The 12,586-nt window shown below is 46.6% G+C and overlaps 2 protein-coding genes across 10 annotated transcripts in view; one reads left to right on the forward strand and one right to left on the reverse strand.

Annotated features, from left to right (window-relative positions):
- The window catches only part of fip1l1a (FIP1 like 1a (S. cerevisiae)), a 139,521-nt gene extending 137,916 nt beyond the window's left edge, over positions 1-1,605 (forward strand). For 4 of the 5 annotated variants that reach the window (XM_072496767.1, XM_072496769.1, XM_072496771.1 and 1 more), the window contains exon 16: positions 618-1,605. In XM_072496767.1, the coding sequence (XP_072352868.1) occupies positions 618-765 (148 nt within the window). In that variant the 3' untranslated portion in view covers positions 766-1,605. The remainder of the gene's footprint in view (positions 1-617) is intronic. The other variant, XM_072496770.1, reaches the window with a different exon arrangement.
- Positions 1,606-1,678: 73 nt separating this feature from the next.
- lnx1 (ligand of numb-protein X 1) overlaps positions 1,679-12,586 on the reverse strand; it is a 351,286-nt gene continuing 340,378 nt past the window's right edge. For all 5 annotated transcript variants that reach the window (XM_072496765.1, XM_072496762.1, XM_072496764.1 and 2 more), the window contains one exon: positions 1,679-2,058. In XM_072496765.1, the coding sequence (XP_072352866.1) occupies positions 1,923-2,058 (136 nt within the window). In that variant the 3' untranslated portion in view covers positions 1,679-1,922. The remainder of the gene's footprint in view (positions 2,059-12,586) is intronic.

The raw sequence follows: 12,586 nt of genomic DNA on the forward strand, positions 1-12,586 counted from the left end.
GCCCCTATTCTGCAGCAATCTCGACTACAAAAGTATGCCTTTTTTTTCTGCTTCCTGCTGTAACCATCCTATTACCTTTAAAGTGAAATTGCCAGTTCTTCAAAATTAGTTTGATACTGCAGATGCATTTTGATTCTGAACTGGATTGCAAGTGCCCAAATTCAATGCATGTAGGACTCTTTTCAGCCAATAGAGGTTTCTTTCATGCCATTAATCTAGCTTGATTTGAAACTAGACCCCACCATTAGAAGGCCATTGTTTAATTTGCTATACTGATTAATTCCTTTTTAAAAGAAGAGCTAAGAGCTTCCACGGACCTTGTATGTGAAAATTGTAGGCAGCATGCAAATGATTTTCCAATCACTTGCAATCAGTGAGCAAAGCTGCTCACTTTTGGCTTCAATTGGAAATTGTATTTCACTCATCGGTTACTAAATTCAAACCACGCTCAAGATAGCCTGATTTATTTGTCAAGTAGACTAACGATCTGAAATTTGTGGATTTGATTTCACCTCCTATCATCTCATGGAAAGTGGGATCTGTGTGAAAGGCATGATTTGAGCAATAGATACCCCCTGCAGTAAATCACAGTGACGGTAATAATTTATGTCCTATAGCAGCAGCAGACGGCGCCATGACAGTGAAGAGGTGGATGGCCACAAACGACACAAACATAAGAAATCTAAGCGAAGCAAGGAAGATAAAGAAACCAGCGAAGAAGTTTCCCAGGAACCAGCGCCCAGTGAAGCTGCAAGCAGTAATTAGATTGCCGGGTCCTTCTTACCCTATTGGCTTACATTGCTGATAAAGAGGAAATGTTGGAAATGCTTGAAAATCGTTCAGTAGCCGACAAGACTGTTGAAGTATGTGGTGCTTTTAAGCATCTACTGTGTTATTAAAACATAATTACAATGTTTGTATTAGTTTATTGAAGATTAATAAAATTTGGGGATTTTTTTTGTTTAAAAATCGATGTTTTACTTTTAACAATTGTTGTTTGGAGATTTAGCATTCCTGAAGATCCTGTGCAGGATATTCCTATTTTGCTGTGCCCGTTGCTAAGCAAGTTTGTTTCTTGTCCATGTTGCCCACTTATTCCTCCTGGCATCTTGGTGGGTTTGTGTCCAGCTACAAAAGTAATGGTACATTGTGTTCTGCAGGTTCCTGCAGCACCTCTAGAACTACTTAAAATTATCTTTTTATTTAATGCATGCCAACTAAGGGAATATATATATATTTTGATTGCTATTGAGGGCAACACTTGAATATAATACATCTGAAATCTCCCTGACTTGATGCATTTAGATGTACAAATTATGTAACAAATTTCACATACTGTAAAGTAATGGTAGTCAAAATCATTAATATGGTAACATACTTCCTGAAAATACAACAAATTGATATCGCCACTATATTTGCAATTTAGGTAGAGCAGGGAGAAATATTACTTCAGCGATACTTGAAGAATATTTACCGTGAAATTTTCCAGTCACACGATTAACCATCTAAAAGATTTCTTTATTCAACAGATGTCGTAAGATTTACTGTAGCAAAAAGTAATTCTTGCGCCAGTTATTTTTTCCAAATAAAAAACTTACTACTCAATGTTCATTGATATCTGATTCCACTGGAGGTTTGTACCATGACATTTTGTTAAACAACAGTTGCAAAGAATCCATTCACCAGCAAAATTTAAGTTTATTGTAATCCAGAATGCATTAGTGAGCATTTCAGTCCCATTTAGCTAGTTTAAAATTGCACATTCTGAGGTGCATTATGCATTTTTTTCTTCACAAAATATATAATTAAAAAATTAACGCAATGCCACAGAACTCAAAGCAAAGTTTTATAACTTGTAAGAATTATATTGCCATTTCAATACAATTGCCTCTATCCTCTGACTTAAGTTGCTGTACACTAATCTAGAGATGGCTGCCAGGCCAGGATGCCACAGTGAGCATAACTTTTCCCCTTGCTTCCTTGAGCATCTTCACCAGACAGGGATGACTGATTCCAGAGGTACTCCTTCCATTGACAGCCAAAATCATATCTCCACACCTGCAATAACAAGACAACATGGGTTTACACAATGACTTAGTTGGTTAATATTAAAAAAATTTCGGCTTCACTCTACCATAAACCAGCAATTTAGTTGAAATTGCCTACTGTAGACTTCCACGTGTGACCATGGAGTGATTGGTAACAAAGGGCTGTTCCTGTTCAAAGTCACAGAAAAGGACTCTTTTTACCCAGATCTGGGTGGAATTTTGATGAAAAGGCGTAGCCGAACGTCAGAGGAGTAGTTTACCCCTGGAATGGTATGTCTTCTGATCACCGGACCTGGCAGAAAACACAGAGGTTTGGCTGAAAAGTTGAAACAGTCTTGTGCTTCACAGACAGTCTCTTCCAGCATGCAGGTGGGGGAGGGGCAAGCTGTTAGGCCCCAGATACAGGAACTGATTACTTTTATCAAGGAGGAATTCCATAAACCGAGGAAAGAAATGCATGAGGATCATGCAAAGGTCATTGCAGAAGCTGTGGCACCCCTGAAGAGTACTTTGGAGCGGATGGAGATGTGTTTGGAGGTGCAGGAGTCACAGATTCGGGAGATGGAAGGAATGATCTCGGACCACAGCGATCGTGTGGTGGCTCTGGAGGCGGAGCTCCTAGGAGACCTTTGTAAAACGCTGAGGGCAAAGCTGGAGGAGCAGGAGAATGTCTCGAGAAGGCAGAACCTGCAAATAGTGGGCCTGCCTGCAGGAGTGGAAGGTGTGAGTGCCACCAGGTACGTCTCGAGGATGCTGGCGGGACTGGTGGCAGAAGGAGTGCTGGATAACGCACCTGAAGTGGACCGAGCGCATAGGTCTCTGAGGTAAAAGCCTAGTGCTGGGGAGCCGCCGCGGTCGGTGATCGTGAGACTCCATAAATTTGTGGAGAAAGAGAAAATTCTACGGTGGGCCAGGGAGAAGCGTAGCTGCGACTGGGAGGGAAATAACGTCTGGATTTATCAGGACATCGGAACCGTGTTGGCAAAACGGCCGGCAGGTTTCAACAAGGCCAAGGCGGTGCTGTACCGGCGGCAGATCAGGTTTGGGGTGTTCTACCCGGCGAAATTATGGGTGACCTTTGGAGGCCAGGAGTATTATTTCGAGACCCCAGAAGCGGCCGAAAACTTCATTAAGGAGCATAAACTGGGGGAGAACTGAGTGGACAATGCTTGGGAACCGGGGTGCTGGCACTATTTGAAGTGGGTGTAGGGATTGGGGGATTTTCACCTTTTTTTGGGGGGGGGGGTTCTGCTCAATGTTGAGATTGTAAGGAGTTGTCGGGGTGAAAAGTTTATGTGGGGATGGATGTTCCCATCCTCCCTCCTGTTTTATGGGATTGTTTGTGTTTAACATCTGTTTGCTTTTGGAGAAGGCTACCTGGAGTACAGGAGAAGTCCTTGTTTGGGTGGGGGAGGGCAAGGCCAGCAGGAGGCCTTCTTCTTTGAGCTGGGGGGGGGAAGAGGGAGGGGGAGGTCATTAGGATGTGCCTTTGGGCAGGGACAGCCGCGCTAGCAGGTTATGCTGGTGAACGGAAGTGAGGTGGTGCGGGAGAAGGCCAAGAGAGGTGGCCAGGGGAAGGGGAAAAGCGGGGGGGGGTTCTGCGACACGGCAGGGGGTGAGAGATGACATGGTCAAGGGCGAAGAAAGGGTCCATCTGGGATGGCCTAGGTACAGAGTGGAATTAAAGGGGCGGGAGTTAAGTGGGGAAGATGACGGACGGTAGAGGGGATTGGAGGCACAAGCCTCCGGTAAGGTTGGTAATGTGGAACGTCCGGGGACTGAATGGGCCGGTTAAAAGGTCGCGGGTGTTCGCGCACCTCAGGTGCTTGAAAGCGGGGTTGTCTTTTTGCAGGAGACACACCTCCATGTGAAGGACCAGGTTAGGTTAAGGAAGGGGTGGGTCGGGCAGGTTTTTCACTCGGTGTTTGATTTGAAATCGAGGGATGTGGCGATTTTAATGAGCAAAAAAATGAGATTCGTGAGTGAGAAGGAGGTGAGGGATCCAGGTGTGAGATATGTGATTGTGAGTGGGGTATTGGAAGGTAACACCTGTAGTGTTGGTAAATGTGTACGCCCCAAATTGGGATGATGTGGGTTTTATGAGGGGGTTGTTGGCAGCAATCCCGATTTGGCCACGTACCAGTTGATCATGGGAGGAGACATTAAATGTGTCCTGGAGCCGAGGGTGGATTGATCGAGCCCCAGGTCGATGGGTAGGGTACGAATGGCAAGGGAGCTGGGGGGGGTTTATGGAGAGGATGGGTATGGTGGATCCATGGCGCTTTCAGAACCCAGGGGGAAGGGAGTATTCCTTTTCACACGTCTAGAAGGTGTATTCGAGGGTTGTTGATTACTTTGTAGTGAGTCGGGAGATTTTGGTTGGGGTGGAGGGGGCAGAGTATGCGGGGATAGTTATCTCGGACCACGTACCCCGCTGGCTGCATATTCGGTTCAGTACGGGACGAGCGCAGAGGCCGGGGTGGAGGTTTGACTCGGGGTTGTTGGCGGATGGAGGTTTTTGTGATAAGATGCGGTTGGCGATTAGGGATTATGTGGAGTTCGATCAGAATGGGGAGGTGTCGGCGGGCATTTTTTTTTGGAAGCACTGAAGGCAGTGGTCCGGGGAGAAATAGCTCATTTACGGTTTGTGCGAATAAGGAAAGGAGGGCGGAACATGACCGTCTAGTGAGCGAGATGGTGGAGGTGGACAGGGAATATTCGAGGGTGCCCACCGTGGAGGGATTGGCGAGGAGGAAAAAGTTGCAGGGGCAATTTGACAGGCTGACAACGGGAGGGCGGCAGGGAAACTGCATAGGGTAAGAGGGGGGCAATACAAGTATGGGGAGAAGGCGAGCTGCATGCTGGCGCACCAGCTGCGGAGGCAGGCTGCGTCCAGGGAGATATTGAAGATTCGGGCTGGGGATGTGGTGTCAGAGCCAGGGAAGATAAATGAGGCATTTCAAGAGTATTACCAGGAACTTTATGAGGCAGACCCAGGAGGAAAGGAGGGGGACATGGGGTGGTTTCTGGACGAGCTGGAATTTCCCCAGGTGGAGGAAGAAAAGAGGCAGGCGTTGGAGGAGCCCCTGGGGCTGAGGGAGGTGCTAGATAGTATTAGGGGTATGAAGTCGGGGAAGGCCCCTGGGCTGGATGGGTACCCGGCAGAATTCTATGAGGAATTTGCGGCGGACCTGGCACCACATCTGTTGGGGGCGTTTAATGAAGGGGGAGTTGCCGGAGACGATGAAGCAGGCAGTAATCACACTAATCCCCAAAAAAGGGAAGGATCCGGTGGAATGTGGGTCGTATAGAACCATATCACTATTGAACACGGATGTGAAAGTATTGGCTAAGTTGTTGGCGGGGAAAATGGAGGATTGTGTCCCGGGGGTGGTTGCAGAAGATCAAACAGGCTTCGTGAAGGGCAGGCAGCTCGCGAGTAATATAAGACGGCTGTTAAATGTGGTGATGAATCCGTCGAGAGCTCTGGTACCGGAATGGTGGTGTCCATGGACGTGGAGAAAGCATTTGATCGGGTGGAGTGACGGTACTTGTTCGAAGTTTTGGAAAGGTTTGGGTTTGGGCCGAGATTTGTGGCATGGGTGCGGTTGCTGTATGTGGCACCAAGAGTGAGGGTGAGGACGAATGATATGAGCTCACGAAGCTTTGACTTGCACAGGGGTACGAGGCAGGGGTGCCCCCTGTCGCTGCTGCTGTTTGCGCTGGCCATAGAGACATTGGCAATGGCTCTCGGGGTCGCCAGAGTGGCAGGGGATAATGAGGGGACAGAGGGAGCATCGGGTATCGCTCTATGCCGATGACCTCTTTCTGTATGTTATGGATCCGTTGGAGAGTATGGGAAAGGTGGGGAGGTTTGGAGGGTTCTCGGGCTACAATCTATGTAGGGAAAAGCGAGGTATTCCCGGTGAATGAGCTGGCACAGCGGGCTAATTTAGGGGGGATGCCATTTACAGTAGCGAGGGATAGGTTTAGGCACTTGGGGATTCAGGTAGCGAGGGGGCGGGGGGGGGGAGGAGACCAAGTGGTGAAAATAAATATTCTACTGAGGTTCTTGTTTATCTTTCAGGCTCTCCCGATCTTTATACCAAAGGCCTTTTTTCGGAAAGTGGACACAATCATCTCTGACTCTATGGGCGGGGAAGATACCGAGGCTGGGGAGGACCCGGTTACAGAGGCAGCAGGGAGGGGTTGGTGTTGCCAAACTTGCTTCATTATTATTGGGCGGCGGATGTGGACAAGGTGCGGCAGTGGGAAGGAGAAGGGGTAGAGTGGGTTAGGTTGGAGGAGGAATCTTGTAAGGGATCTAGTTTGAGGGCTATGGTGATGGCAACATTGCCAATTGCTCCGAATAGGTATTCAGGGAGCCCACTGGTGCAGTCCACGGTGAAGATATGGAATCAGCTGAGGAGGCATTTTAGGGTGGAAGGGATGTTGGTGCTAACGCCGCTGTGCGAAAATCATGGGTTTGAGCCGGGGGGGGATGGATAGTGTGTACAGGAGGTGGAGGGAAGTGGGGCTGGTCAAGGTGAGGGATTTGTATTTGGAGGAAGGGTTCGCCAGTCTGGAGGAGCTAAGGGAGAGGGTAGAGCTGCCGAGGGGTAGTGAGTTCAGGTATCTACAGGTTAGGGACTTTGCACAAAAGGTCTGGAAGGGGTTCCCTAGATTGCTGGGATACACCCTGCTGGAACGACTGCTGCTTCCAGATGTGGAAGGGGAGGGAAGAATTGGGGATATATATAAGTGGCTGGGGGAGCAGGGAGGCGGGCGGGTGGTAAAAATCAAGGAGAAATGGGAAGAGGAGTTGGGAATGGAGATCAATTGGGAAGTATGGAGCGAGGCACTGCGAAGGGTAAACGGGACCTCCTCTTGTGCAAGGAGGAGCCTGATACAGCTTAAGGTGGTGCACAGGGTGCATATGACTCTGGCGAGAATGAGTGTGTTCTTTCAGGGGGTAGCAGATGAGTGTGAGAGGTGTGGGCGGGGGCCAGCGAATCATGCGCACATGTTTTGGGGTTGTAAAAAATTGGGAAGGTTCTGGGCGGGAGTGTTCGCGGTCTTAGCCAGGATAGTGGAGGAGGGAGTGGACCCGGACCCTTTGGTGGCGATATTTGGGGTTTCAGAGAAGCCGGAGCTCATGGAGAGGAGGAAGACCGTTGTCTTGGCCTTCGCCTCTCTGATTGCACGGCGACGAATTTTGCTGGAGTGGGGATTGGCATCTCCACCGGGGGTAGCAGCATGGTTTGGTGACCTGCATGACTTCCTGCGGTTAGAGAAGGTAAAGTATGAGTTAAGGGGCTCAGCAGGGGAGTTTGATAAAAGGTGGGGGATGTTTGTGACCATGTTTGAGGAGCTGTTCATCGCAGGGTGGTGGGTGATGAGGTGTGTGAAAAAGGAGAAAAATCTGTACAAACTGTTTGGTTGATTATTGGGAAGAATGTTTCCCGGGGTGTTTATTTGCTGTAACCTACCTTGATAAAAGTTTGAATAAAATGCGTTTAAAAATTTTTTTTAAAAATTACCTACTGTAGGTAACCAATGTTTCCGGTTCTGATATGGAGGTATATCGGAATTAGGAGCAGAAGTAGGCAATTCAGCCCTTCAAGCCTGCTCCATTGTGCAATCAGATCATGGCTGATCTCTTCCTGGACTCAGAGCCACCTCCCCACCTGTTTTCCATGTCCCTTTAACTCCATTTTAAAATCAGAATTTTATCTATCTATCTTGAAACCATTTAATGATTCAGACTCCACCGCGCTATGGGGCTGCGAGTTCCACAAATTCACCACTCTCTGCAAGAAGTAGTTCCTCCTCATCTCCGTTTTAAATCTACTGCCTCTCAATCTATATCTGTGACCTCTTGTTCTAGAGGTTATCAAATGAAGTTCTTCAGCCACAAATGAAGAAGGCACTCAATGGAGCACATAGCTCCACAACACTTAACTTGTTATACAATTGCATAATTCTTCCTGGAGGCTTTTCCCTGCTTCGTTGATGCTCTGTAACTACAAAGCTCAGAAAATAAATCATATTAAGACTTTTCTGTGCACTGAAGAGGCTGTAGGTCATTCTTAGTCCAACAGCTTGCTCTGAAAACTCTACTCACTTTTTGACTGCTGTGACAAATTCCACCGCAGCTGCTTGAGACTATCACAACATTCTAAAATGATCCACATCATCCTTTTTGAAAGAAAACGTCAATTTGTCCTATATTTCAATGTTAACAATAACCTTTAAAAAGTTCCAGGATCCAAATTTACACCTTTATCAAAAATTAATTGTTCTTCCTTGAGCGATACCCTATCTATGTACCAAATTTTATTGAAATCTGTCCATTAGATTTTTAGATATATTGTTTACAGACTAACGAACAGGGACAAAATCATTACCTCTGTCCACCTTCAGTGGCGGAAGTAACAAAGCAGTGTTGAGATTCTGTCTAAGAATTTACATGCTACTCCGTACTTACAATTCAGGATTTCTGCAGTAATTGTTCAGATTGCTTCGGCTCAACATAAGTGTTCATGGTGTTAAGTAACACTTGTGTACAGTTGGAATGTTGCTAAATTGGGGGTATAAATAATGATTAAATTACTGCTATCAGGCTCTGCAACTGCTGACCAGAGCACCTTTTCAGTATGAGTGAAATGTGCTAAGTGTTGGTAAGCAGTTATGAGTTTAAACTGGAATTCCTTGGGTTAGATTAAGTAACTAATTTTTAAATACAATGTTAACACTTTCTTACATTAAAGGCAAGTGTCCCAGATCTTTCAGGGTTATGGCCCAAGTTTAAGTTTGTGAAAAGGATTTGCTTTGTGACTTTACGTTTACTGCAACAAAATGCATATAATCGTAGAGTTTAAAATTGAGTTAAACGGTAAATTAGATGGAACTTTTCCTTCCAAGTGGCCATTGTGAAATAAATTAGAAGAAAATCTAATTGAGGTGCATTTAATAGGTAGATAAATTTGGACCCTAGGATTAATTAAGTATTCTACATTTTGCTTGTTTTGAAGTTCCCGCATCCAAAGTTCTAATTAACTCCAGGAAACATGGGTTCCAGCCCCACTCAATTACAATCAGGTAATCTAGGTTGACACTTCAGCACTGTGCAATTTGTCTCAGGTATTATCTTTTAAGCTAATATGTTAAACCAAGGCTGTGTCTATTTATTAAGATGGACATAAAAAACCATGGCACTACTGGAAGAGAAAATTATTTCTCCTAGTGTCATTACCAATATTCAACCCTCTCCCAGAATGACCAAACACATTATCTGATCATCTATCTCATTGCTATTTGTGGGATCTTACTGTGTGTAAATTGACTCATCATTGTTATGTAGACAAACATAACTTCAAATCTAATAAATTGGCTGTGAAATACTTTTGGAATGTCCTGCAAATGTGAAAGGTGTTCATTTACTTTTTTACCAAATAGAATTCACCATTATCCAACTATCAAGTAACAGTTACACATTTGCTTTTTCACTGTGCATCCTCTGTAATATTTGTTTTCCTCAGCTAAAATAAATTAAACCGCACTACACTAGATCTGTGCAGAAAACAGAGCTAGAATGCAAGAAATAGGAACAGGAGTAGGAAGTTTAGCCCCTTGAGCTTGTAATGCCATTCGCTCTAATTGTGGCCTTAACTCCACTTTCCTGCCTGTCCTCCCTAACCCTTGAAATCCACGCGATCTTGAATATATTCAATGAACCAGCCTCCACTGCTTTATGGGGAAGAGAATTCAACAAACTAATGACTGAGAAAATATTTCTCTTCATCTCAAAAAATTGGTGACTCCTAATTTTTAAACAATGGCCTTGAGTTCTAAATCCTACAATAAGGGAAAAGCAGCTCGCCACGGCACAGTATGGCCGGTGAAAGCCAGGAGACCCCGCACCTGGGATCTACCCGGCTCACAATGTCTTGCGAGATACAGTGCAATCTCGTGAGACGTTGCAAAGGGAATCCTGCCCAGAATCGTTTTTTGGCCAATCTGCATATTGGAGTGAGGCAATGAGCCTTACTCTAATGTGTAGATTCCAAGGTACCTGAGGCTTTGGGATTCAATCCCTTCGCCTTGGGAGAGTGCCGTTGGGCACTAGTCCCCACAAATGGAGACCAGGCAAAACGGCACTCGGGGTCTCTAAGAGGATCAGGGGCCCCTAGTCGCATGCCCTTTGGGCAGGGTGGTGCCCTGGCACTGCTGCCATCTGGGTACCCTGGCAGTGATGATAAACAGATGCCTATTCAATGCGACTCGCTTTGAATAGGTGGCCTAAACGGGCAATGCCAAGGTGCCCAGGTGGCACTGCCAAGCTGGCATTTTTGCACACATGCGATCAGGTCAGGGTTGCTCACCATGGGTGTTGAGTTCATGAGGGGGCTGGGGGGCCCTCCCATGTTGCATTTGGGCTGGGGAGAGGACGGGGAATTTTGTGGGCCTAGGCGAGCGGAGCTCCCCATTGTAAACAAAAAATGGGGCTGTGTGCAGCCTCAGCCGCGCATTCCCTGTTTAGACCCCTTTTTCAAAGAGTCGCGTTGAATAGCCATCTGTTTCTCGTCGCTGTAAGATTTTTAAAAATTTGTTTATGGGATGTGGGCGGCGCTGGCTGAAGCATTTATTGCTCATCCCTCAAAACATTTAAGAGCCAACCACCTTGCTATGGATCTGGAGTCACATGTAGGCCAGACTGAGTTAGGATGGCAGATTTCCTTCCCTAAAGGACATAGTGAACCAGATGGGATTTTAGGACAATCGACAATGGTTTCATGGTCACCACTAGACTTTTAATCCTAGATTTTTATTGGATTCAAATTTCACCATCTGCTATGGCGGGATTCGAACTTGGGTATCTGGGTTATTAGTCCAGCGACAATACCACTATGCCACTTGATCGAGTACAGACCCAGAGTCCTCAATCGCTCCTCATACGGAGACTCCTTCCTTCCCAGGGTCATTGTGAATAACCTTTGAACCCCCTCCAGGGCCAGCACATCTTCCTTGGATAAGGCACCCAAAACTCACAATATTCCAAATGGGCTCTGGCAAGCGCCTTATACAGCCTCAGCAGTACATCCCTGCTCTTGTATTCTTGTGTAAGCCCAACCTGTTCAAATCTTCCTTGCAAACTAATCTCTTCATCCCAGGAATCCATCAGGTAAACCTTCAATGAGCTGCTTCCAATGCAATTATTTCCTTAAATAAGGAAACTATAACTGGACACTATACTCTCTCTTTCCAAGCGCCGGTGCAGACTCGATGGACCGAATGGCCTCCTTCTGCACTGTAACTTCTATGTTTCTAGATGCAGTCTCACTAAGGCCTTGTACAGTTGTAACAATACGTCCCTACTTTAACACTCAGTTCCCCTTGCAATTAGCACCAAGATTCCATTACCATTACTAATGTTGCTGTACCTGTTTACTAACTTTCTCTGCTTCTTGTCCCAGGACATCTAGATCCCTCTTAACTGAGTTCTGTAGTCTCTCCATTCAAATTATACATTGCTTTTCTATTCTTCCTGTCAACGTGGACAAGTTCATGTTTTCCCAGATTATACTCCATCTGCCAAATTATTGCCTACTCACTTAACCTAACTAAAACCCTTTATCGACCCTCTTGTGTCCTCTTGACTTTTTTTCCGAACTATCTTTGTGTCATCAACAAATTTAGCTGACCAGGAAAGGGGGATAGAAGATCTACCGTTGAGGAGGGCGGAAAGGAGCTTTCGGTACTTGGGGATCCAAATAGCTAGGAGTTGGGGGGCCCTACATAAACTTAATCTGACGAGGCTGGTGGAGCAGATGGAGGAGGACTTCAAATGATGGGACATGTTGCCACTCTCGCTAGTGGGTAGAGTGCAGTCGGTCAAAATGGTGGTCCTCCCGCGGTTTCTTTTTGTGTTCCAGTGCCTTCCAATTGTAATCACCAAGGCCGTTTTTAAGAGGGTAGACAGGAGTATTATGGGTTTTGTGTGGGCGAATAAGACCCCGAGGGTAAGGAGAGGGTTTCTGGAGCGCAGTAGGGACAGAGGAGGGTTGGCGTTGCCGAATCTGGGTGGCTACTACCGGGCAGCCAATGTGGCGATGATCCGTAAGTGGGTGATGGGGGGAGAAGGGGCGGCATAGAAGAGGTTGGAGATGGCGTCCTGCAAATAAATGAGCTTGGGGGTGCTGGTGACGGCACCGCTGCCGCTCTCGTCGACAAGGTACACCACGAGTCCGGTGGTGGCGGCAACGCTAAAGATCTGGGGCCAGTGGAGACGGCACAGGGGTGCAATGGGAGCCTCGGTGGGTCCCCGATCAGGGGTAACCATCGATTTGTCCCAGGAAGGATGGACGGGGGCTTTCAGAGCTGGCATTGAGCAGGGATTAGAAGAATGGGGGACCTGTTCATTGATGGGACGTTTGCGAGCCATGGGGCACTGGAGGAGAAGTTTGGGCTACCCCTGGGAAATGCTTTCAGATACATGCAGGTGAGGGTGTTTGTGAGGCGACAGGTGAGGGAATTCC

This window comes from Scyliorhinus torazame, chromosome 3, assembly GCF_047496885.1.
Source record: "Scyliorhinus torazame isolate Kashiwa2021f chromosome 3, sScyTor2.1, whole genome shotgun sequence".
Taxonomy (NCBI): domain Eukaryota; kingdom Metazoa; phylum Chordata; class Chondrichthyes; order Carcharhiniformes; family Scyliorhinidae; genus Scyliorhinus; species Scyliorhinus torazame.